The sequence below is a fragment of the Rhodotorula toruloides genome, assembly GCF_000320785.1.
Source record: "Rhodotorula toruloides NP11 unplaced genomic scaffold Scaffold14, whole genome shotgun sequence".
Lineage (NCBI taxonomy): Eukaryota > Fungi > Basidiomycota > Microbotryomycetes > Sporidiobolales > Sporidiobolaceae > Rhodotorula > Rhodotorula toruloides.
In genome coordinates, this window is record NW_015622974.1 from 179610 (window position 1) to 202784 (window position 23175).

At 61.3% G+C, this 23175-nt stretch overlaps 8 protein-coding genes across 8 annotated transcripts; 3 read left to right on the forward strand and 5 right to left on the reverse strand.

Annotated features, from left to right (window-relative positions):
• Positions 1 to 193: 193 nt before the first annotated feature.
• On the forward strand, positions 194 to 3540 carry RHTO_01598 (Mediator complex, subunit Med5; the record flags this gene model as incomplete). Its single annotated transcript, XM_016415279.1, has 11 exons — positions 194 to 281; positions 339 to 955; positions 1013 to 1219; positions 1273 to 1406; positions 1469 to 1577; positions 1631 to 1747; positions 1805 to 1979; positions 2033 to 2103; positions 2160 to 2332; positions 2392 to 2580; positions 2640 to 3540. 11 exons carry the CDS (start codon positions 194 to 196, stop codon positions 3538 to 3540), a joined length of 2781 nt encoding a protein of 926 aa, XP_016272657.1.
• A 92-nt stretch (positions 3541 to 3632) lies between these two features.
• Positions 3633 to 7286, reverse strand: RHTO_01599 (26S proteasome regulatory subunit; the record flags this gene model as incomplete). Its single annotated transcript, XM_016415280.1, has 9 exons — positions 3633 to 4331; positions 4391 to 5304; positions 5361 to 5781; positions 5847 to 6281; positions 6339 to 6491; positions 6549 to 6706; positions 6800 to 6990; positions 7088 to 7202; positions 7268 to 7286. The coding sequence occupies 9 exons, from the start codon at positions 7284 to 7286 to the stop codon at positions 3633 to 3635; spliced, it is 3105 nt and encodes a 1034-aa protein (XP_016272658.1).
• Positions 7287 to 7581: 295 nt separating this feature from the next.
• RHTO_01600 (F-box domain contaning protein) lies at positions 7582 to 10455 on the reverse strand (the record flags this gene model as incomplete). The annotated part of the gene is made up of 12 exons (XM_016415281.1): positions 7582 to 7671; positions 7729 to 8567; positions 8622 to 8677; positions 8740 to 8781; positions 8837 to 8967; positions 9024 to 9304; positions 9363 to 9410; positions 9464 to 9555; positions 9610 to 9686; positions 9755 to 9949; positions 10010 to 10275; positions 10341 to 10455. The coding sequence occupies 12 exons, from the start codon at positions 10453 to 10455 to the stop codon at positions 7582 to 7584; spliced, it is 2232 nt and encodes a 743-aa protein (XP_016272659.1).
• A 486-nt stretch (positions 10456 to 10941) lies between these two features.
• Positions 10942 to 14122, reverse strand: RHTO_01601 (F-box domain contaning protein; the record flags this gene model as incomplete). Its single annotated transcript, XM_016415282.1, has 12 exons — positions 10942 to 11325; positions 11381 to 12219; positions 12278 to 12333; positions 12399 to 12440; positions 12497 to 12609; positions 12670 to 12953; positions 13017 to 13073; positions 13152 to 13225; positions 13285 to 13361; positions 13426 to 13620; positions 13680 to 13942; positions 14008 to 14122. 12 exons carry the CDS (start codon positions 14120 to 14122, stop codon positions 10942 to 10944), a joined length of 2499 nt encoding a protein of 832 aa, XP_016272660.1.
• Positions 14123 to 14382: 260 nt separating this feature from the next.
• On the reverse strand, positions 14383 to 14924 carry RHTO_01602 (uncharacterized protein; the record flags this gene model as incomplete). Its single annotated transcript, XM_016415283.1, has 2 exons — positions 14383 to 14481; positions 14760 to 14924. The coding sequence occupies 2 exons, from the start codon at positions 14922 to 14924 to the stop codon at positions 14383 to 14385; spliced, it is 264 nt and encodes an 87-aa protein (XP_016272661.1).
• Positions 14925 to 15400: 476 nt separating this feature from the next.
• RHTO_01603 (vacuolar transporter chaperone 4) lies at positions 15401 to 19055 on the forward strand (the record flags this gene model as incomplete). Its single annotated transcript, XM_016415284.1, has 19 exons — positions 15401 to 15407; positions 15472 to 15498; positions 15569 to 15598; positions 15717 to 15797; positions 15874 to 15920; positions 16019 to 16268; positions 16332 to 16387; positions 16445 to 16648; positions 16736 to 16796; positions 16862 to 16929; positions 16992 to 17087; positions 17147 to 17375; positions 17436 to 17740; positions 17802 to 17820; positions 17873 to 17933; positions 17990 to 18597; positions 18650 to 18724; positions 18783 to 18882; positions 18944 to 19055. 19 exons carry the CDS (start codon positions 15401 to 15403, stop codon positions 19053 to 19055), a joined length of 2436 nt encoding a protein of 811 aa, XP_016272662.1.
• Positions 19056 to 19433: 378 nt separating this feature from the next.
• Positions 19434 to 21439, forward strand: RHTO_01604 (monooxygenase; the record flags this gene model as incomplete). Its single annotated transcript, XM_016415285.1, has 8 exons — positions 19434 to 19489; positions 19564 to 19647; positions 19702 to 20293; positions 20383 to 20821; positions 20886 to 20985; positions 21046 to 21205; positions 21264 to 21306; positions 21363 to 21439. 8 exons carry the CDS (start codon positions 19434 to 19436, stop codon positions 21437 to 21439), a joined length of 1551 nt encoding a protein of 516 aa, XP_016272663.1.
• Positions 21440 to 21581: 142 nt separating this feature from the next.
• Positions 21582 to 23133, reverse strand: RHTO_01605 (cytochrome c oxidase, subunit VIa; the record flags this gene model as incomplete). The annotated part of the gene is made up of 8 exons (XM_016415286.1): positions 21582 to 21702; positions 21825 to 21854; positions 21950 to 21961; positions 22054 to 22062; positions 22123 to 22220; positions 22283 to 22389; positions 22672 to 22694; positions 22973 to 23133. 8 exons carry the CDS (start codon positions 23131 to 23133, stop codon positions 21582 to 21584), a joined length of 561 nt encoding a protein of 186 aa, XP_016272664.1.
• Between the last annotated feature and the right edge of the window lie 42 nt (positions 23134 to 23175).

Sequence of the window (23175 nt, forward strand, 5' to 3'; positions counted from 1 at the left end):
CCTTCCGCTCCGCTCACGTTGACGAGAAGGGGCGCCGCTCCATTGCTTGTCCTCCTCACGCTCGCACGCTCATGACGCTGGATTCTCGGCCGCGCTCGATAGACGCTGTGACTCGTGCTTGCTATGCTCGCGGGCTGCCCAGCCCTACAGTGCGTTCTTCGTCGCTGTGTCGGGTGGTATCGAGTGAAGACTGATGAAGATCTCACAGTGGGTATCGCTCGTGAGGGATACTGCGCAGGCGCAGGAGCTCCCGAAGGAGGATGCAGAGCGCGACATCACCCGTACGGACCACCTATGCTCGAGGGAAGCGGGACTTGCTCACCTTTCCTCCCGAACAGACTCGCTCCTGGTCCTCCTCGCCAACAGCCCTTTTCCACCTCCATTGCTCGCTCAGTACATACAGACAGCCCTAGGAAGTGCAGCCCTAGCGCGACCAGGCTATGTCGCGAGCATTATCGCCTCACGAGTACCCGCTCTCGCCCTTCCTGCCGCCGAAGTCGCCTTCTCCGCCATCAACCAGGCCCTCGCTTCTGCGCCTTCACAGCCTTCTTACCCCTCCGACACGCCGGCAGAGACCGCTCAAGCCGTCGAGCTCGTCCTGAATTCCCTTCTTCCCCTCGTCCTCTCTTCCCCCACTTCAGCCCTCGAAACGATTCGCTACCTCTCCTACTTCCTCTCGCATCTTCCTCACCGCCTTACGAAGGATACAGTTGATGCAGAGCAGCTCGAGATATGCGCGAAGACGGTACGGACCGCGGTCGAGGCGGTTTCGAAAGTTGGGCCGAAGGACGCGCCGGTGCTGGCAAAGCTCCGGCACGAACTGGAGGCGCTCGAGAGGAAATTGAAGCCGAGAGGGCGGCGGAGGGTCCCGTCGAAGGTTGATTTGGACGAGGCGGATGAGCTGGAGGCTTTGGGGACTCCGTACGGAGACGTCGCTTTACTCGTCTCGCGCATGGTGCGTCACGTTCTTCCCCTACCACGTCGACGAAAGCTGACTCGTTCATTCCTCCAGCTTTCGAACCCTTTGATTCCCACTCAGCAACTCCATTCTTCCCTCCTCGCCTTGATCCGCTATCGAACCGCCCAGTCGACCTTTCGCAAGTCGACGCCGGAGAAGGCACTCGTGCACCTGCTGGCAGAAGTGCTCGGCGGCCTGATACAGACGTTGCAGGATGCGAAGCGGGCAGATGTGGTTCTGGAGAGCTTGCTGTTCGCCAAGGTAGGCTCATGCTTGCTGTTGCGAGATGAGCATGCTGAGCGATTATTTGGCAGGTCCCACACGTGCTCAAGAGCTTATCGACCGTGGACGGGCTGGACAAGCTATCCGAGGCGTTGGCGGACGCTCTCCGCCTGGTGCAGGGGCGGCTAGCGAAGGCTATTAGCGAGGGCCGAAGGGACATGGACAGGTGCGTCCAACCTCCGCTCCTGCTTAAGCTTCATCTGATTCGCCTCGCAGCTCGGTCCCCAGCGTCTTCAGCCACTTTGTCGCCGCATGCTGCCAGTCCGATCTCCTCCTCCCCGACATCGGCGCCAGTCTCGCTCGCGACGTGGACGTGAGCGAGCTGCAGCCTACTATGGTGCGTGCAGTCGCATACGAGATCCGGCTTTGGCTCACGCCGTTCGTCTATAGATCGAGGACTACCACCACCGACTTGCGACCGGATCTATCGACGACTTCAAGCAGGTACTTGACGATGCCGTGCACTCCTATGCCGCGCAGCACGCCATCGCTTCGGCCATCACCTCGGTAAGGGTCGAAGACGGAATTAAGTGGGTATGCCGCGCTGACGAGTCCCGCTCGCAGCTCTTTGCGGCGAAGGCGCAATCAGCGGATCTCGCAGGTCTCGCGGATCTGTGCGATACGCTCGCCGAGAACAAGGATGCCATGTCGGTCGTCTTCCTGCATGTGGAGCCGCGTGAGCTATTGCGACCAGTCCGACAAGTGCTAGACTCGTTCGACACGACGCAGGAGAACTCGGGTGCGTCACCATCGCATACCACCTCCGTCTCAAGCTGACGGAGCCTTTGACAGACGACGTCAACCCTATCGAGCGGTACGGAAGTCTCGTCCTGTTTGTCCAGCTCGTAGTCAGCCGCTTCAAGGTGAGTCTGCGGGTCCTCTGATTCATCGCCACCCGTGCTCACCCGTATCGCCGCAGCTGCTCGACAACCTCGCATACCATCTCGACTCGTCTTCGAGCTTTATCGCGACGTGGCTGCCTTGCGCCTCGGCCGTGTACGCCACCTCGACGATGATGGACGACGAGCGGAATGCTGTGAGCGGATGGATCGGCGCATTGTTTGGCGAGGGCATCTCCGACGACCTCATGCAGTGCGTCCACTCCCGCGACCTGCGATCAGTTAATGTCGCTGACCGACGATTTCTTCCAGCGCAACGAACCCTCGAACCCTGCTTCGGGTCGCCCCGACGATTCTCAAGCAGTCGCTCAAGGCCCGACAAGCCGGCATCGTCGACATGGATAGCCTGCGAGATGCGCTCTCGTACTTTCTGCAGGAACTGCTGCGCTTCACTTTGCCGGGCGTCTTGAAGTGGTTGATTACCGAGATTGAGCGAACGCCGTGCGTCCCGCCCTGCGCCCTCGGAAGGCATCGCTGACCGCGCCAAGCTTCTCTCACAGTCCCTCGCCTCAGCAGAATTCGATGCTGGACCTTCTGCAGGTCCTCGTCTTTTCCGACGCTCTTCCCTCAGCCGTTCTCGAGCTGGTCGCCCTCGACCTCGCCCGCCTCCTCCTCAGCCCCACCTTTGCCTCGAACGTTTCTCCAGCCGTCGACATCGCACGACTACGCAAGACCATCGCGCCTTACCGACCGCCGCCGCCTGCGATTCAGGCGACCATCGTCGACGAGCACGCGGCCTTTGAAGCTGCGAGCAAGCCTTTTCTAAGCGGGGCTCAGGCTATCGAAGGCGAAGAACTGGTCGTGGTCGCGATCCCTTCCCTCTACGATTCCCTCCGACTCTCCTTGCGCACCGCCAAAACGCCTTCAATTTTCTTCTCCCGCACCTTCCTCCCACAAATCTTCTTTCGACCCCAAGCGAACGGCGAGCACGTTACTCCGGGAGCCTATAGTCGTCGCGAACGCTACGCCGCGGCAGTTCTCGCCGCGCCCGACTCGAACAATCGACCGCTAGTGGTCAACATCGTCTGGGCCCTCACGCCGCAGGATTTGGCCGAATGGGACCGGCGGTTGCTGCCTGCAGGAACAACGGACGGACTCGTCGGTGGCGAGGCCGAGCGGATGCAGGTCGAGTTGCTGGGCGACGCGATCGCGGGCGCAGTCGTGCTCGTCAAGGGCGAAGCAGAGGCGTCTGCGACCCCTTCCTCAGCACAACACTTGAGTGCGACGCTGGACGAGCTGGCAAGACGTGTCGAGGAAGTCCGACGTAGCCGCAAGTCGAGCACCGCGGATGTGCAGGACGAGGAGAAGACGACCGCGCTGGACGCCTTCCTAGACCGCCTGCTCAGCTGGCCAGCTGTCGTAGAACACTCTCCTAGGTTATCAGCTCTCGCGGCGGAATAGACTGTAAGCGAGATGATCGATTCCAGCGACTTCTGTGGTGGCTGGAGAGATGCGAGTAGCGATTTCTACACGAAAAGGTTCTGAGAACTCCCCTAGTCCGAGCCCCAGTCCGTCCATTCAAACGGTGCGGGAGGATCAGCGATGGGTCCCGTCAACAAGTCGGCGTCGTCGCCTCCTGCTGCCGCTTCACCTCCCGGTGCCTGCGTTGCTGCCGCTCCCGCTCCAGCCGTGTCAATCGCCTTGAGGACCTCGAGCTCGTGGAATTCGGCCGCATCGCCAGGCTTGGTGTCGCGCATGAGGAGGATGCCGCCGCCGAAGCCGACCGGAGGCGCCGACCGTGAGCTCGTGACGGAGCTGAGCGACGCGGGTGTTGGCGCCGAGCCGCTGTTGACTGGTCGGACGGGGACGTATCGAGAGTCGGAGGGGAAGGAGACGTATTGGAGCTGGGCGGGTGTGACGCGGGAGAGGTTTTCCAGGCGGGACGACGAGGGTTCGGGCGCCTTTCGCTTCGTCTGGTCCTTCTTCTTGTCCTCGCCGGCAGCCTCGTCGATCTTCATCTCGGCATCGTCCGTCGACTCGGCAGGCTTTTCCTCCGCCTTGTCGTCCGTCTCCATCGCCTCCGTCTTGCCCTGCTCCGCCTCCTTCGCCTTCGCGCGCGCCGTCACCTTGGCAGTGGTCGACAGGACCGCCGTCTTGACCTTCTCGACCGTCTCCTTCGTCGGTGGCTTCGTCGCGGGCTGGTAGGCGAAAAGCGAGGGCTTGGCGTTGCTGACAAACTCGAACTTGGGGATCTGCGGGCGTGACGGGCTCGTCAGCTTCGTTCCACTGCACGAGATCGCGCACAACGCACCTTCAAGTCCTTGTCTACGCCAATGATTGCAGTCGGCGTGAAGGCGAGACTGAGGCAGTGGGTGAGCGGGAACCAGTACCAGAACTGGGCGAAGAGCGCCATGCCGACGATCGACGGCATGTTGCCGCTGCCGCTCTTGTTCTGCATCGAGATGGTGACATTGCGTCCGCCGGCGTCGATGATACCTTGCGAGAGGGCGGCGCCGAACTTGGCCATCGGGTCGGCATGCTTGTCGCTGACGATCTTCTTGTACAGCTCGCGCGTCGAAGCGACCTTCGGGTGGCTCGTCTCATTCTGCTCGATGAGGACCATCGCGAGCGAGACGCATGCACCCTGGCGGACAAAGTCGACCGGGTCTTTTGTGAGCGGCTCGAGGAGCGCGATCGCCTCCTCGAGACCAGTGCCGGCGCAAGAGATGCCGAGGGCGAGGGCCGATCCGTAGCGGACGTGAGGGTTGTACGACTCGGCGAGGAGCTGGACGATGCGAGGGACTTGGGTGGGGTTGCGGAAGAGGATGAAGCCGAGGGCGGTAACGGCGGCGCGGCGAACGTCGTCACTGACATCCGAGACGGCGACGTGCAGCAGCTTGCGAATCGCTTTGTTGTTGCCTGTGCCGGCGTAGGCAAGCGCGACGGCGTACATGCCGCCGTAACGCAGGATGGCGTCGGCGTCCTTGCTGAGCGTGTCGATGAGCGAGTCGGCTTCCTCCTCCTTGCCGTACATGAGGAACGCGAGACCGACGGCCAGACCGCGGATGATCTTCTCGTGCTGCGTCTCGTGCGCGTACTGGAGCATCTCGTCGAGCGCCTTCTCCGACGCCGTGCCGAGCATGACGAGGCCCATCGAGTAACCGGCCGCCTCACCCGCGATCGCAGAGTCGGTGAAGAGGACGTTGCGAAGCTCCTCGTAGAGCTCTGCGGACAGGCCAAGATCAGCGCAAGTCCATTGACACAGATGGTCCGCAACTCACCCTCGTTCCCGCTGCCCATCGCCGCAACACCGAGCCCGAGTGCGGCTCCGTGCTGGATGACCTCGTCCTGCGAGTTCTTGAGCGTGTCCATCAAGTACTTGACAATGTCCTCCTTGCCATGGTTTGCGTTGACGAGTCCAAGCGCATACAGACTGCCACCCTCCGAATAGACGCTCTTCGTCGCCCCGCCTCCATCGCTCCGGGGCAAGTACGGCTCGAGAATCGCCTTGCCCTGCGTGAGGTTGCCCTTGTGGATGACGCCGAGCGCGGCGGTCGTCGTAAACTTGGACCAGTTCGACGCCTTGCCGAGGAAGTCGAGGTTCTCGCGGAGGAAGAGGTCGGAGGTCGTGCCGGCGTGCGCGAAGGCGTTCATGAGGGAAATGGCGGAGTGGTAGATCGAGTTTCGGGGTTCGAGGGCGCTCTGCGTAGGCAAGGTGCGTCAGTCGAGCCTCCTCGAGGTAACATGCGATGCGATGCGAAACGCACGAGAGTATCCTTGAGGATGAGCAAGTCGGCCTTGTTATTGCGGTACAGGAACTCGAGGTAGAGCTTGATGCTCTCCTCGCCGCTCAAGATCGTCGCCAGCCTCTCGCGGTGCAGCTCCGCACCCTCTTTCGGCTTCGCCTCCTCTGCCGCAGGCGCACCTCCCGCAGCCTCCACCGCCTCCGGCTCCGAGCCCGCGACCGACGTCCGGACGACCTGCAAGAATTCCTGTGAGGCAGTCTCGGCGAGGTCGAAGGCGATTTGATAGGCGGTCAGAACGGCGTCGTCTTTGGGAGGTTCGGACGAGTCGAGGTTGAGGAGCTTGGCGAGGAGGGAGGAGGCGAGGGACGGGTCGTTGAGGAAGACGAAGCACTGGGTGATGGAGAAGTAGTCGGGAGAAGGGAGGGATTCGAAGAGCTTGATCAGGAGTTGGAGAATCTGCGCAACGGTTGGTCAGCGTGTGTGCTCAAGCGCTGCCCGTGTTCGCAAACGCACCTCGCTCTTGTAGCTTCTGCTCGTACCGCCCACTGCGACACTTTCCCGCACGACAATGTCCAGGATCCACTCGAGCAAGCTCGCATCCTTCGTCTTGTCAAAGACCCGCTGCACAACGTCGAGGCGATGGGACGAGAGCGCGACTCCGAGGGCCTGTATTCCGTGCTAGTCAGTACGAGCACGAGCGGAGTCTAGTGAGGCGAGGCGCACCTGCTTGTACTCGCCGTCCCGCTCACACCGCTCAAACATGCGCTCGACAACCGCCTCCAATCGCGCGTCAACATCTCTGGGGACACGCGCAGGGTCGACAAAAGCTGGTGAGGGTGCGGAAGCAGATCGTGCGGCCGTGTACGAGTCGATCGCCTTGGCTGTGGGAGGGAAAGGCGAGGTGGGCCAACCGGTCATCTCCCTTAGAGCCCGCGAGCACTCGCAGAGCGCAACACAGAGTAGAAAGAACGCACAGATGACCGTCTCGACATACTCTGCCTCGCCTGGCGAGACATCGCCCGTCTGCTCGACGTCAAAGAGCTTGCCGGCGCCGAGGGCGAACGCGAGCGCCTCGTCGAGGTTGCCGAGGTGGTAGTAGAGCTTGGAGGCGACCAGAGAAGCCAGCTGGCGCGATGGGAAGCTCGAGTCCTCCGAGAGAGCCTCGCTGTCAACGATGCGAGCGGGTCGTCGTCAGCGGGGGCGTCTCGGCGGCAGCAGCACGGCGCGGCTTGTGCGGTCGCGGGTGAGGTCCCAGTACGCACATCTTGACCACATGGTCCGCCACTTCTGCCCAGAACTGGTCGATGCGCTGGTTGATGTTGCTGAGGGCGTGGGCTTGGAGAGCGGCCTCTGGCTCGTCGAGGAGCGAGAGCAGGCCTGCGAGCGAGCTCCAGTCAGGTCAATACACTCGTAGCTACCGTTCTAGCCAGCGCTGAGCTTACCCTGAGCTGATTGCACCATTCTTGCTGTGTGCGTTGACGGAGAGAGCCAAGTCGCGAGTTGACCTCGTCCACCTCGCTTGTCTGCTGGGTCGATGTGCGCTACGACAAGGCTGACAAGCTGCTGGTGATGCGGGACTACCGCCAGGCCCGACCGTTACGCCCGTGGCTTTGTCGTCGCTCTCCTCCTCGTCTTCGCTCTCCTCGTCTCGCTTAGTCGCTAAGAACAAGCGAACAAGCGACTCGTTCCAAGCGCGACAAGCGATCACACAACAAGCGGCTCCTCCCTCCCTGCTTCAAGCGTTCTCGCCGCCACCTCAGCGCCTCATGACGATGCACGGCGGGTCGAGGGCGACGGGCGGCTTGACTTTGCCGAGCTTCTCGCCCTTGCGCTTTATGGCGCAGACCTGCAGGCGCAGCTGTCAGCGATCGTCCACTCAGCGCTAAGAATCGAGCGGACTCGCCAAGTCGAACCACGCGCTCTTGCCCGAGAAGTTCCGCTTGGTGCGCGGCGCATTCTCCCACTGGTACCAGCTACCCTTGCTAGCCGTCACGAGGTCCTCCTTGGTCGCCGTCGCCGGGTCGAGGTCGTGGACGTCGAGGAGAGCCGAGACGCTGCAGGCGACTTCGAGCGGCAAGAAGAGGTGGTACTGAGGGGGTTTCTTCCATTTGTGCTTGGCCCATATGTCCGTCCCCTCGTTGTGGTCGGCGTGCAGGTGCTTGAGGACGTCAACGACCGTTCCGCAAGAGCCTTGACGATCCTTCAGGGTCGGCTCGGACGTGATGGTGATGTCAGGCCGTCCGCGGACCCACTTGACGTGGCGCGTAGTTCTCTCGATGCTGACAGGCGGACATCCGGGAAAGCTGCAGCAGACCATCGAGGACGCGCGATCGAAAAAGTCATCGTCGAAATCGTCCATGTTCTCGTCGACGCCTTCCAGATCGCCGCCTTCTCCGTTGCGTTCGGTCGTCGCGTCGAGGATGAGTTCTCGAGCGTGGAGGAGGAGGTCGAGGCGATACTCTTCCAGGTCGGCCTTGATCGCGTTGAGCTGGTTCAGCCAATCGCCCGACGAGACATTCTCGCCCGTCATCCACAGGTCCTTGATAGAGGGGAGGAGGAGGAAATCGACGAAGAGCGGGACGAAGGGCTGTTCGGCCTCCGAGAGCGCGGTCTTGAGCGCGGCGTAGTACGGCTTGAGCGACTTTTGGGCGCGGACGCGCGGGAGATGCACTTGCGCCTCCTTCGCGGTCGAGCGCGCGCGCTCGAGAGACTTGAGAACCTTCGACTTGATCTTCTTCCACTCTGCACGGAGAGCGTCAGGCAGCGCGGCGGAAGGGATGAACGGGTCAGACTCGCCAGCATCCGTCAAATCCGCCGAGCTAGTCACCACTTTGCCAATCAGGCAATCAACCCTGCGGAGCACAGACTGTGTTGGTACGCGCGATTGCCTCAGCGAAGTCGCAGCGCAACTCACTCGTGCCTCTTGTATCCGAGGGAAGCAACGCGGTCGGCGATCCTGCGGTTCGACCGTGCGTCAGCTGAAGTCGCGAGACGTCCCACGAGGAACTCACTGCTTGCGGCGGGATTCCTTCGGCCCCTCGTATTCTTGCGGCTTCTCCCACCATGGCGACAGGCTGTATCGCGGCTTCGAATCGAGGTATCTGGTCGCGATGTTGGCTGCTTTGGCAAGCGTCTTGGTGATCTGTGAGGGGCCAATGAGCTCTATACCGTCTCAGAAGAAGGAGGGAGGCGACTCACATTGCGGAACTTGTCGAATGATGCCGCGCGAGCCTGGACATAGTTGACGACGCGCGCCGATTCCCAGTCTTTCTCCTCCTTCTCGTCGTCGTCGATGGCCCTCCAGGTCTTCGAAGACGCGCCGGCGACAGGCTTCTTTCTCTTGCTCGAGCCGGGCTTGCGGACACGAGCTTCCGGCGGCGGCGACGAGCGACCTTCAGCGATAGCCTCGTCCTCGTCCTGTTCTTCCATGCGGCGGAGGATGCCAGTCATGATGTGAAGGTCGTCGATAGAGACGAGTCCTGTCGGATTGGCTGAGTCTGAGGACAAGCGTTGATGATACGTTGCGAAGGGACGAACCTGCGGTCTCGTTGAAGTAGAAACGGGGCGACAACCAAGGCTCGACGTCTAGTAGCCCCGAGTCAGTATATAGGCAGTCTCGGCAAAGACGAGCAACTGACAGGGAGTCTTGCGGACGCAGTCTGCCGCACGCGGGTGAAGCTTCGACTTGAGCGTCGGGTAGCAACGGTCGAGCGACGAGAGCTTGACAACGCTGCAGCTCAAGGCGCGTCAGTGCGACATCACGACGCCGGCAAGACATGCGCACTCCTTCACGCGGCAGCTCTTGCAGCAGCGCTTGCGAAGGTAGACGTCGAGCTTTTTGACATTCTTGGCGCCGCATTTCTGGGAAGCCAAAAGGATCAGCATGCACCGCAAAATGTACAACAGGTGACCAGACAAGCCAGACGCACCTGGCATTCACGGCCAAAGACGAGTTGAGCGTACTGCCACTCGGTGATCTCGTCCGCGCCAAGGTCCGGCAAGTCGATCTTCTTGCGCGCGTTTTTCCAGATCTTGACAGAGCCGGGCGACGTGAGGAGTGAGCGGTACTGCTTGTTGACCATGCTGACCGCGAGGAGATCGTTCGGGTCGAGGTGCGAGAAGATCTGTCGTGGCAGAATCGTCAGCGTCAGCCTGTGTCGAGCAGAAGCGGAGCATGAACGCACCTCGACGAGCAACTCGAGCGGGAGCGTCTTCATGACCTCGAGCCTCCCGACGTCCCTGCCCTCCCTACCGCCCTTCTTCGCCGCCCCGGCTCCTCCGCCCTTCCCGCCCTTCCCCCCGGCCGACTTGGACTTCTTCGGCTTCTTGCGCGACTCCTCCCAATCGCTCGTGTCATCCTCGCTCGTCTCGACATCCTCCTCCTCCTCCTCCTCATCCGAGTCGAACACCTCGACTGTGCGACCCTTGCCCTTGTCGCGCCTCTTCGGAACTACAATACATTCTAGAGTGTCAGCACACACGCTCGCAAGCCAGGAAAGTGCGAGGCGGACGCACCAATCTCCTCATCAGTTTCCCTCTCCTCCTCGTCTCCCTCGTCCTCGGAACCGTGCGCGACGGCGTACGACGCACTCGTGCTCGCCCTACGCGGGTAGTTCGTGCGTCCAGTCATGCGTGCGAGCTGCTTTGAGCGGGTGAGACTGAGTGGGAGGACGAGAGCGTGGGAGAAGATTAATGGGAGGTTGGGTGACAACTCGGAGCGGGCGTGCAAGCAATTGAATATAGCTGAGAGGAAGCTGGAGAGTACGGGAAAAGCGATCACAACGCCAGCAGAAGCGAGAGAAGGGAGGAAAGTGGGACTCTCTCCTCGTCGAAGCGAAAGAATAGGACTTGCTCTGCCCAGCGTCCCGATACCGAGTTTCAGAATGTTGAGACGTTGCGGCGACGTCAGATTTTCTGCTGAGCTGAAGAGACACGCCCCCGTATGTGAGGTGGTGGTCCGACGCCAGGCGACGCAGGAAATCCTAGAGTTTCCCCAAACACCCGACAGCGCTCTCCGACGAGCCCGCTCAAGCAAACAAGCGATTCACTGCAAGCCACAGACGACAGACGACAAGCGACGCCCCCTACCCCGTCAAGCGATGCTTCCGTACTCTGTTCACTCGTCCTCCTCGCTGCTACCGACCGACGAGTCGTCGCGCTCGACCTTGACGCTGCGCTGAGCCGGCTGCTCATCCTCGCTGGCCTGGTCGTCCTCCTCGGAGTCGTCACCCCCGAAGACGTTATAACCTGGCGCCGACGAGCTGTTGCGGACCTTGATGGACGGCTCCTTGCCATCGCCTGACGACTCGGCAGACAAGCGAGCTTGACCCGACGCCGAGTCATGCGCTCCATCTCCGTCCTTTTTTGCGGCCTCGCTAGCTATACTGGCTCGACGCTCGAGCTTCCAGCTCGACTTCTTCATGACGATGCAGGGCGGGTCGAGGACTTCGGGTTCCTTGAGCTTCGCCAGCTTTTCTCCTCGACGCTTAACCATGAACATCTGCGGGGAGCAAGGGCGTCAGCGCCGTTGAGGAAAGTAAGCGGAGGCTGCGTACGAGGTCCTTCCAAGCGTCGTCCCCATAGAAGAAGCGCTGGTACGTCTTCGAGTTCTCCCACTCAAAGTTGTGCTCCTTGTTGAGCTCGTCGAGATCGCTCTTGGTGGCCGACTCGTAGTCAAGGTTGCCGAGGTCGATAAGAGCCGAAATGGCGCAGGCGACCTCGAGCGGGAGCGTGATGCGGAAGCGAGGCTCGGCGGAGAACTGGCTCGCCTTGGTGAGGTGGGTGTCCGAGTTGTGGTCGGCGTGCTGGTGCTCGAGGACCGCGACGAGAGTGCCGATGGCGTCCTCGCGCCTCTCGTAGGTCCTGCGCGGACGCCGTTCGACGTTATAGCCGTTGCCCCAGAAGTCCCAGTAGCTGCCGTAGGGGCCCTTGACCTTGATAGGACAGTTCGGGAAGTCGCAGCAGACGATCGACGTAGCGCGGTTGAAGAAAGCATCGTCGAGACCGGCGCCATCATCGGCCGGCGAATCGCAAGCGTCTTCCGCCTTGTCGGGGTCAGTCGTCACGGCGAGGATGACCTGTCGTGCGTAAAGGGCCAGGTCGAGGCGGAAGTGCTCGACTTCCTCGCGGATTGCGTCCAGCTGAGCTTCCCACTTCTCCGCCACGACCCTCTCGCCCGCCTGCCAAAGCTCCTTGACCGACGGCAAGGCGAGAAAGTCGAGGAAGAGAGGGACGAACGGCTGTGCGGAAGACGGAAGCGACTGCTTGAAGGCGTTGTAGTACTGGCGAAGCGACTTTTGCGCCGAGATCTGGCGTGTTCTTTTTTCTAGCGCAAGACGCTTCTTGCGTTGGCGTTTGAGAGACTGAATGACGCTGGATTCGATGTCCTTCCAGACTGTGGGAGCAGGAGTGTAAGACGAAGCTGCGGAACGGAAGAGGGGAAGGCAGCCTACGCTCGTCGGTGAGCGGTGTCGTCTCGTCGACGACCGGTCCACGCAAAGCGTCGATGCTGGTGACGGATTGCCAATCAGTGAGCGAGTCCCGTCGAATCCAGAAGGGGGCAACCCGACATACTCGACTCGCTTGAAGCCTTGGTCGACGACCCGAGCGAAGATGCTGCGCACATGGACCTCGTCAACGCGCTCCTCTCAGAGAATGTGCCCGCGACGTACGCCTCCCTACGAGCCCAGCTCGGACCTTGCGCCTTCTGCTGAGCCTTCAGCTCGCGCGCAAGGTCCAATTGAGCCTGCGCCCTCCTTTGAGCGTTGTTGAGGACTTCGGCGTCCTGGTAAGCGTGTCATTCAGCTCCACGAGCAAGATGGGCGTGCTTTGAGCATGAGCGCACCTTCGCGATAGCCTTGCGAATCGCCTGTCGACCTTTGACGTACTCGACGACGCGGGCCGACTCCGGCTTCTCGTCCTCCGACTCGCTCTCATCGCGGTAGCTGGGCCTCGAGCCTCGACGCCTAGTGGTGCGCGCGGATGTTGGCGCAGGAGGAGGTGCAGGCGCCGTCTTGGGCGCACGACGAGGGGTCTCTTCGCCAGCGGCGATCAAGTCGTCTTCCTCTTGCAGCTCGAGGTCGCGGAGGATGCGATCGTAGGCGAGAAGATCGTCGAGGTGGGCGCGCTCTGTGGAAATTAAGGGTCGTGTCAGGCTGTGGCGTCGTTTGGTCAAGAACAAGGCGAGCTCACCGCCGTCGATACCGGACATTTTCCTGCGCCAATGATGGACTTGCGGTTCGACCTTGACTGTAACATGAGAGAATGTCAGCTCTGCAGTTCGGCCTGGAAGCCTGGAGCGAGACTTGCAAGGCGAGCGAAGCACACAGGCGAAAGTCTTCGGGTGAAGCTTCGCCGCGAGCTTGGCATGAACGCGACTGAGCGAGCCGAGGTCGACGACTCTGTTTAATCATAGTACGCGTCAGCTTCTGCGGCTCGAGATGTGAGCGAGACGGGCGACCTTTTGATGCGGAAGCCAGAGCAGAGGCGCTTGCGGAGGTAGAAGTCTGCGTGCTGAATGTTCCTGGCGCCGCAGTCCTGCAGAATGAAGAGCAAGTCAGCTTCTTACGCGCTGAAGGAAGGACCGGACGGAATGACGCACCTGGCAGACCCTCCCGTAGACAAGTTGCGCATACTGCCACTCCGTCAAGTCACCAGCGTTCGCGTCGTCCATCCCAAGCCTCTTGCGCGACGCTTCCCACACCTTCTTCGAGCCCGGCGACGTGAGGAGCGAGCGGTACTGCTTGTTGACCATGCTGAGCGCGAGGAGGTCATTCGGGTCGAGGTGCGAAAAGATCTGCGGCAGCAGGGTCGTCAGCATTGACCTGCGTCGGCTAATCGTGCGGGAGAACGCACCTCGACGAGCAACTCGAGCGGGAGCATCTTCATGACCTCGAGCCTCCCGACGTCCCTGCCCTTCTTCCCTCCCTTCTTCACCGCCCCGGCTCCTCCACCCTTGCCGCCCTTCCTGTCGGTCGACTTGAACTTCTTCGTCTTCTTCCGCGACTCCTCCCAGTCGCTCGCGTCGTCCTCGCTCGTCTCGTCCTCGTCCTCCTCACCCTCATCCGAGTCGAAGACCTCAATCGCACGGCCCTTGCCCTTGTCGCGCCTCTTCGGGACTGTATGACACGCCAAAGAATCAGCCCACCCACTCGCCCGCCACGAAAGCGCGAGCTGGACTCACCAACCTCCTCATCAGTTTCCCTCTCTTCCTCTCCTCCCTCGTCCTCGGAATCGCGTGCGACGGCGTACGACACCCTCGTACTCGCCCTACGCGGGTGTTTGGTACGTCCAGTCATGCGTGCGAGCTAGTCTGAGCGTGTGTGAGTGAGTGCGAGGAGGGAGAGAAGGGAGAAGGTCAATGCGAGGGTTGGGTGACAACTCGGAAGAGGCGCTGAAGAGGGTCAAAGGAGCGAAGAAGAAGCTGGTGAGTACGGGGAAAGCGATCGCAACGCCAGCAGGAGCGAGAGAGGCGAGGAAAGTGGAACTCTCTCCTCGTCGAGCATGTCCACCTCTCGTCTCGCTGCACGGTGGCGATAGCTACACCTCGATCTTCAGGTCACCCGACGTCAAGGCGGCGAAGCAGATGCGCGGCATTAGGAGGTGCGGTTGCGGCGAGACGGGCGTTTGCGTGCGTGCGTCTCTTGTGGAAGCCCAACTGCGACCAGCCAGAGGAGGTCAGCAGACGTTCGGAAGGCGGACTCGTGAAGAAAATCGACACACGGTGAATGCCAGTTAGTTAGCGGCGGTTCTTCCGTCCAAAGCCGGAAGACAAGCACAGTCGAGGCGAAGAATGGCTTGACCGTACATCGCGGTGAGCGCTGCGCGGTTTCCAGCACCGTGTAGCGAGCACTCCGCGTTTGAAGTGTCGTCCTGTTCGGAAGGCAGAGAAAGAGAGCGAGCGAAAGGAAGGTGAAGCGAGGAGCAAGCCCGTACGGAGCATGTTCTGCCCATACCGCATCCTCGTAAGCACCTGCGGGAATCTGCTCGTTGAATTTCGCCATCACCGTGCAGCAGTCTCCTGGAAGCAGCCTTCGGGATGAGGAAATAAAGGAGAACGAGGTCGACTTGAGTTGTCGGGGGAGAGGGAGAACGAAGCATCCCCGAGCGAAGAGTTACTCCCGACCCATCGCGCGCAGATCAGGATGTCGTCGTCCTCCGTCCTTCCCAGCACCCAGCAACCTCTGCATCTCGCCGTACGTCGCCAGGAGAGTGCAAGGGAGAGTGAGCGGAGCGAGAGTTGAACGAGCGAGAGTGAGACTTGCGCAGGCAGGGAGTGCGTTCATCGCCATTGACCCTCGCCGTCCTCGCCAGTGTTCGCGGTGGCTGCATCTGGCTGCCGTCGTCGAGTGCGTCGTCGTCGTCGTTGCGATGAGAGTGAGACAAGCGGGGCAGATGGCGAACGTGCGCTCGTCGACCTCGACACTCTCGCTGCTCCCGTCTGCACGCGCTGCCGACCCTGCTGCCGACCACTCACGCTCAAACGACTGCCAGATCCATCCCACACACACTCGAACAACCCGCATCGAAGCAGCTGCTCTCGCTCGACCGCACCACACTGATCGACCCGCCCGAGGATGAAGTGTGCGCACACGTCCTCGTATTGCTCGCTTTGGACTCGCACTGACTCGTACTGCATGGTGGACAGTCGGCGCGACCATCAAGGATGCCCTGTGTGCGTCGCGGTGGTCCTGCTTGTCGACATCTCTCCCGAATTGACCATGATGCCGTCTTCCCGCCCGCAGACCAGGACTGGCAGGCCTCGTACATCGACTGTGCGCTATTTATGTCCTCACTCTTCCCCTCACGCGCTGACCTTACGGTTTCCCCGCCTTCGACCGCCCTCTCCTCCCCCTCGTCTCTTCCGACCCTTTCGCGCCCACGCACACTCAGACGGCGGCCTTAAGCGCTTCATCAAAGACCGACAGGCAAAACATCAGTGGGACGACGCGGACGAGGCAGACTTCATCAAAGGTGCGTCTTCGTGCGGTCCTCGAGCGGTTTGCTTGGCGGAAAATGAGAGCTGACGGCTTGGACTCGGGGTAAACAGCCCTCGCGAGCGAGTTGGACAAGGTCGTCAAGTTCCAGGAGAGCAAGGTGCGCGCGCTTCTTGGCTCTGTCCACCCTTGACCTTCGACAAGCTGACCCGAACTATCTCTTCCCTCTCTTCCGTCCTGCCTCGCCCGCACGCACAGATCGCCGAACTGACAGACAAGATCACCAACTACGAATCCGAAGTGAAAGACTTGATCGCAGCCGCCGATGCGTCTCGCCAGCCTCAACGCTCGAACGGTGACGGCGAGGCGGAGGGCGAGGACGCGGACGTCGAGGCGGGCGGGGCGGACGATGACAGTTTGAGCGATACTTCCGACGACGAGTTTGAGGATCGCTTTGTCGACTTGGAGGAGGACTTGGCGAATGTCATTGCGGACGTGCACGACCTCGGTGCGTTCCTCCCTCTCGTCTCGCTTCCGAACCTTCCGAGCTCACTCGGCGGGCTTCGTGCAGGCCACTTCTCCCACTTGAACTACACTGGCTTTGTCAAAATCGTCAAGAAGCACGACGTGCGTTCCCTTCCTCCCTTCCTTCCCTCGCTCCTCCTCTCACCCTTCCGTCCACAGAAACGCACCGGCTTTACCCTCAAAGGCCAATTCATGCGCGACTTTCTCGAAAAGCGTCCGTTCTACAAAGAGAACTACGACTCGATCATTGTCCAGCTCTCGCGGCTCTACAATCTTGTCAGGACGCGCGGACACCCGGTGCAGGGAGATGCGGCGGCGGGTGGGAGTCAGAGTGCGTTCGTGAGGCAGACGACCAAGTATTGGGTGCGTTGGGCGCTGCTTTGTACCGTCGGGGACGTCGGGGAGAAGAGGGCTGACTTCGGCGGTTCTCCGTACGTTCGCCCCCTGCAGGTCCACCCCGACAACTACGTCCAGCTCAAGCTCGTCATTCTCAAGCACTTGCCGATCCTCGGTGCGTTCGCAGGCGCGCAGAAATCGGGAAAGACGGCGGAAAATTGACGCCTTTCCTTCCGCCAGTCTTCAACCCCGACAAACCCTTTGAACAGGACGATGCAGCCATATCGTCGTGCTATTTTGACAACGAGGTACGGGGTCTGCTCGTCCAGGACAGTCCCGGGGATGTTGACAGCGTTTTCGGGACGTCCAGAACCTCGATCTCTACATGGGCCGGCTTGAGAAGACTGAAGGCGCCGAAGCGATCCGCTTGCGGTGGTACGGCGGTATGGGCGTCAAGCAGATCTTTGTGCGTGCCCGTCTGCCCACTCTCACGCACGCCGGACGCGAACTGATGACTCTGCGCAGGTCGAGCGCAAGACTCACCGGGAAGACTGGACGGGCGAGAAGAGCGTCAAAGCGCGTTTCCCCATCGCCGAACACCTCGTCAATGACTATCTCGCGGGCAAGTACACGATGGACGAGACGTTTGAGGCGCTGAGGAAGAAGGGGAAGAAGACGGACAAGGAGGTCGATTCGATGATCAAGCTGGCGAGGGAGGTGCAGGCGGCTGTCAAGCACAAGAAGCTGGGACCTGGTGCGTGCAACATACTGAGCGGCGAGTGAAGGAACGAGCTGACGAAGATCGCTCGAGCAGTCATGCGCACCTTCTACAACCGCACGGCCTTCCAGCTCCCCGGCGACGCCCGCGTCCGCATCTCCTTCGACACTCAGCTCTCGCTCATCCGTGAAGACAACTGGGACGGCGTCACTCGGTCCGGCAACAACTGGCGACGAACCGACATCGGGATCGACTGGCCGTTCCCGCAGCTGCCCGACTCGGACAAGGAGTTGTTCCCGTATGGCGTGTTGGAGGTCAAGTTGCAGACACAGATGGGGCAGGAGCCACCTGAGTGGGTCAGGGAGCTCGTCAGCAGTCATTTGGTCGAGGCCGTCCCTAAGGTGCGTCTGCGTGTTCGTCTTGCTCGAACTCGATCGCTGACCTTGTGAATGGCTCGTACAGTTCTCCAAGTTCATTCACGGTGCGCGCGAAGCTAGAAGGCTGCACCACCGAGACTGACGCTCGTTCCGCAGGCTGCGCAACTCTCTTGCCCAATCGCGTCGACCTCGTCCCGTTCTGGCTCCCTCAGATGGAGTGCGTCGGATCTCACATTGCTGACAAACTTGCGCTGACCGTGCTGCTTCTGGCAGGACCGACATCCGCAAGCCCGCGACGCAAAAAGCGCAGATCCAGCGCCCGCCGACCTCGCACTCGAACACCAACTCTGGCACGCCGTCCGAGACTCGCTCGACGGACCTCGCGCAGTACACCGAGCCTGTCTCGGACGATGAGGAGGACGAGGGCAACCGGCACATCGGCGCGACGGCGGACGAGGCTGGCTGGGCGGACCTCGACCCTCAGGCTGCGGCGGAAGCCAAGGCATACCGCGAGGCGCAGAGCAAGGTTGCGAAGGGACCTGGCGGCCGTCCCGAGCAGAGCCACCTCGTCGCGGCACCCCCGAAGCCGCCCAAGTCGAACGAGTTCTTCCCCAAGCTCACGCCTGCAAACCTCTCGAAGCTGCTCGACTCGCGGTATGAGCTTGAGCGTGATCGTGGGCTCAACCAGCAGGGAGCGAGTGCTGAAGTGAGGGCGGAGGCGGAAGCGACGGGCGCGGCGGAGGCGACGGGCAACCCCTCTGGCATTTCGCTCGTCCCTGGTCGCGTCGAGTACGTCTCGTCGTTCCGCGCGGGACAGGGGAAGAAGATTGCGGTGCCTGTGCGTGTCGAGCCGAAGGTGTTCTACGCGAACGAGCGAACCAGTGCGTCCCGTTTTGTCCCGTCCTCTTGCGCCCCACTGACTCGCTCGCGCAGCTCTCGCCTGGATCGAGTTCTCGGTCATCATCTCGGCGATTGGAATCGGTATCCTCTCCTTCTCGGACCCGCATGGTGCGCTACGAAACCCTCATCTTCTCCCCGGTCCTTCGCTGACACCGGATCCTCGCAGACGACATTGCGCTCGCTGCCGCCGCTTCCTTCACGACCGTCGCTCTCCTCGCCATTCTCTACACCGCATGGACGTACTGGTGGCGTGTCAGGATGATCCGGTGCGTGGTTTCGTCCTCCGTCTCCTCTAAAGCTGCTCCTGACCATTCCTCCGTCGAGCAGCGCCCGCCAAGCCGTCCAGTACCACGACTACATCGGCCCTACCGCTCTCTGCGGCATCCTGCTCGTCGCCGTCATCGTCAACTTCAGCTTGCGGCTCAAGCAGGGCATCTGAGATGGAGTCTCGCTCGAGGAGGAGTGCCGCTTGGAGTGCGTTGTGATCTGCTGTTCTATACCTGCCTTCCGTCGGCCGTAGACTCTTTCGCTTGCTGTAACCGACGACTCAAATCTCACAACCAGCGCTGCCTGCTCGCCTCCTCCTCCCTGCTTCCTCAACTCGATTCGCCTCCTCTTCCACCCCGCGTGTGTGCGCTCGCGTGGATACCTAGACTAGCGCGTGGCGGTGCTCGGCACTTCCTGCGCGCCTCACACCCCGCACGGCCAGAGCGCACGACCTCGCCGCTTCGCCGGACGATTCTCCGACAGCTCTTGCTCTCCTTCCACACTCTCGCGGGACTCGCTGCCACTCTGCGCCGGCTGTTGTGCTCTCAGGATGGCTGCCCAGACTGCTCAGAAGGTGCCCGTAGACGCGGCTGACCACACCACCGCGTTCGTCCTTCTGTTCCTCGCACTGGCCTCGTTCGCTTCGCTGACAGCTTCGTTGCGCTTCCTGTGTCGCACAGAATAATCATCGGTGCTGGCGTGTCGGGTCTTGATGCTCTGATCCAGTTTCAGCGGCTGCTCAAGCTAAAGGACGTGGTCGTCTAGTGCATTTCTCTCCCTTTCTCCGATCTTGAACGGCACTGACCCGCGTTCTGCAGTGAGAAGGACGGCGCGTTGGGCGGTACTTGGGCGGCAAATCACTATCCGGGCGCTTCCTGCGACATTCCGGTCGCCTTCTACTCGTTCTCCTTCGCGCCCGCGACCGAGTTCAACACGCAATGGCCTGGCGCTGCCGGAATCTGCCGCTACTACAACCGGGTGGTAGACCAGTACGGCGTTCGCGAGCGCATCGTCCTGCACACCCTCATCGAGGAGGCTCGCTTCTCCCGCTCAACCGGCCTTTGGACGGTCAAGCTCAAGAACGTCGAGACGGGCGAAGAGCGGACCAAGACCTGCAACATCCTCGTCTCCGCGGTCGGCGCCCTCTCAGTCCCAGCAGATCCGCCTTTCGACACGACGCAGTTCGACGGCATCGTGATGCACTCGGCGAAATGGGACTCGTCGGTGTCGCTCAAGGACAAGGACGTTGTCATCCTCGGGAATGGCTGTTCGGCTGCGCAAATCATTCCTGCCGTACTGCCGGACGTCAAGTCGCTCACGCAGGTCGCGAGGAGCAAGCACGCGATTGTGCCGCGTAACGCAGTTCCCGACAATGCGTTCACGAACACGATTGTTCGCTGGGTCCCCGGCGTGAGTCCCTCGAATCCGCTCCTCCGACGCTCGCGCGCAACCGCGCAATACTTTCTGAAGAGCCAGACTAACCCGTTCCTCTCCGCTAGCTCATCACCATCTACCGCTTCGCCGTCTTCCTCCTCTGCGAGTCCTACTTCGCCCTCTTCGACACCGTCGGTGGCGCCAAAGGTCGGCGGGCTATCCACAAGGTTAGCTCTGACTACATCCGACGAACGGCGCCCGCCAAGTTCCACGACAAGCTCGAGTACGACTTTGAGTTCGGGCAGAAGCGGCGGATCATCGACTACTCGAACATGACTTCCGCACTTCACGACCCCAAGTTCGACCTCCTCTTCCCCGACTCGATCGCTTCCGCCAAGGGTCGCACCGTCATCACCGAGTCGGGCAAGGAGGTCCCAGCCGATGTTGTTGTCACCGCGACGGGCTTCAAGGTCGCGGACTACCTCTTCCCGCTCAAGGTCTACAACGGCGACGGAGAGTCGCTCGTCGACCGGTTGAAGGGCAACGGCGTCATGACGTATCTCAGTGCGTTCTCCGACGCCCGCTTCGTCGCTCTCGTGGATGCTCGTTGACGCCGGTCGCCTCGCAGCCTCGATGGTCGCCAGCTTTCCCAACTTCTGGATCCTCATGGGTCCGAACAGCGTTACGGGTCACTCCTCCGCCCTCTACAACACTGAGTGCACCGTCGAGTGAGCCCGCTCGACCGCCATCTCGTCGACGGAGCACGCTGAGTCGCTCTCCCTTCGCAGCATGATGATCAAGCTCCTCAAGCCCGTCGTCGCGAGCATCAAGAAGGGCGCGACCTCTCCCGCACCGAGCGTTGAAGTGACGCAGAAGGCGGAGGACGAGTGGTTCGCCGAGATGCGTGCAGAGATGGACAAGAAAGTGTTCGAGAAGGCGGGAAAGATGGTGCGTTTGCCGGTCATGCCTCTGCTCAGTTCGATAGCTGATCCTCATTGCTCTGCAGAGCTGGTACGTCGACCCGCAGACAGGAACCTGCACGACCCTGTGTGCGTTCCGTTCCTTCTGCCACCCTTCGCAGCTCGCTCACAACGTCTCCTTGCAGTCCCGTGGGGCCAGCTCGAGTTCCTGCGCCAGACGCGCGACATCAAGAAGGAGCGCTTCGTCTGGACGGCGACGTAGATGCGGCGGCCAGCGTAGACCTGTACAGCGTGACGACTTTTTACGCAATTGATTGAAGGCGAGGAACAGTAGCATTCGCTGCGTAGACAAAGCGAGACTTTGACATGTCGCAAGCCTCTCGCCAGCTCGATTCTTCGCCGACTCATAGCAAAGACATCCTGTTCCATCGTTCTGACAGACGCGTCCAACTTCCAGTCCTGCACCTCTCCTCAAAACAGTGCACGCTCCACCGCTGCGGTCGTTTACTCGACGGGAATGTTGACCTGCGAATCGAGGAGGAGACGAGGTGGAGACGCCGCGAGAGAACGAAAGGAGAGGAATATCGTCGGTTAGTGACCGTTCCACGGTGCCCAGGTCCACTTTCGGATGCAGGGTGAGAACGCACCTTGGGGTTGTAGAAGAGCGTGTTGTCGCCCTGCGTGAAGCAAGAGGAAACGAGAGCGAAAGGGTCAGTGTCTCGACGGTAACGACGCGAGTACCCGGCAGAGTCGTCGACGAGATGATACGCACCCAAGGGAAGTCCTGCAGCAAGTTAGCGGGACGGAAAGCGAAAGATCAGTTCCTCCTCAAAGAAGGGAGCGACAAACGAAGTCGTCCGATCAAGGACCACGAACCTTCTCGCGCTTGTTGAAGTCTGTTCGGAGCGATAGAAGCGTCAGCGTCGGCCTTTCCAGACCTCGTACCGTTTTCGGCCGCCGAAAACAGCCTCCATCGCGCAATCCGTATGCTGCGCCCTTCGATCCTTCTGCCTTCCCTCGGCAACAGAATCAGACGTACAGGGCTGCGAGCACGATATAATCAGCGTCCAGTCGTCCAGCAAGGAAGCGAGGGAAGGGTGCTCACGTAGACAATCCTCTCGGGAAGCTCGCCACCGTTCTCCTCCTTGATGTGCTCGAGGTGAGCCTCGTGCTCAGAAGCGAGGGACTTGGCGTTGAGGGCGGCGACGATGACTGCGCGCACGGCGAACGGAGCGAGAGCGAGAGAGAAAGGGAAGGGTGAACGAGGCAGAAGGATGTCGAGGAGGATTGGGATTCGTCAGCGGAATTCCAATCTTCTGCGTCAGCCTCCCAAAGTCTTCCTCGTCCATTCTGTCGGTTCTCTGCTGGCCGTAAACCCCGCCTCGACGCGAGGGAGCGAGCCCGATCCGCCCAACGTCCATCCGCTTTGTTCGCCCTCGCTCGTCCTGCCTGCCCCGCATCGTGCCCAAACTGCGCATGAAAGTGCCAACTCACCGGCGGGGAAGGCGACGTAGTAACTGCGAGCGTGCACGAGTGTCAGTTCTCGTCATGTCCGTCGAAGAGAGAGGAAGGGTGCTGTCGAGACGGCCACCGTCGAGAGTGGCTTCGCTTGGAGACCCCAGCAAACTCTCAGGGCTCGTACAATTTCCAGCGTCACCGACAGCCCCTCGCGACCCCTCATCGCCGACCGGGACCAACCGCGAACCTCATCACCACCGGTGCTCGCGGTCCTGGGCAACACCCTCTGGCTGCGGCGAACCAGTTTCCAGAGACTCAGTGAGAGCTTCGAACGCACGTGATCTTCCTCCAGAGGTCAGCCGAGTGCTTTGCGTGCTCCTCGACGGCCTTCCTCGAGGCGACGAAGGCGTTGGTGTCCTCGGCGCCGGGCGCGGCGGTCGAGTACGAGCGGCGAGCGCGGATGGCAGCGCGGCCAGCGTTGCGGAAAGCGGCAAACATGGCTCTAGCGGGAGAAGGGGTGTTGGTCGAGGCGAACCCTTC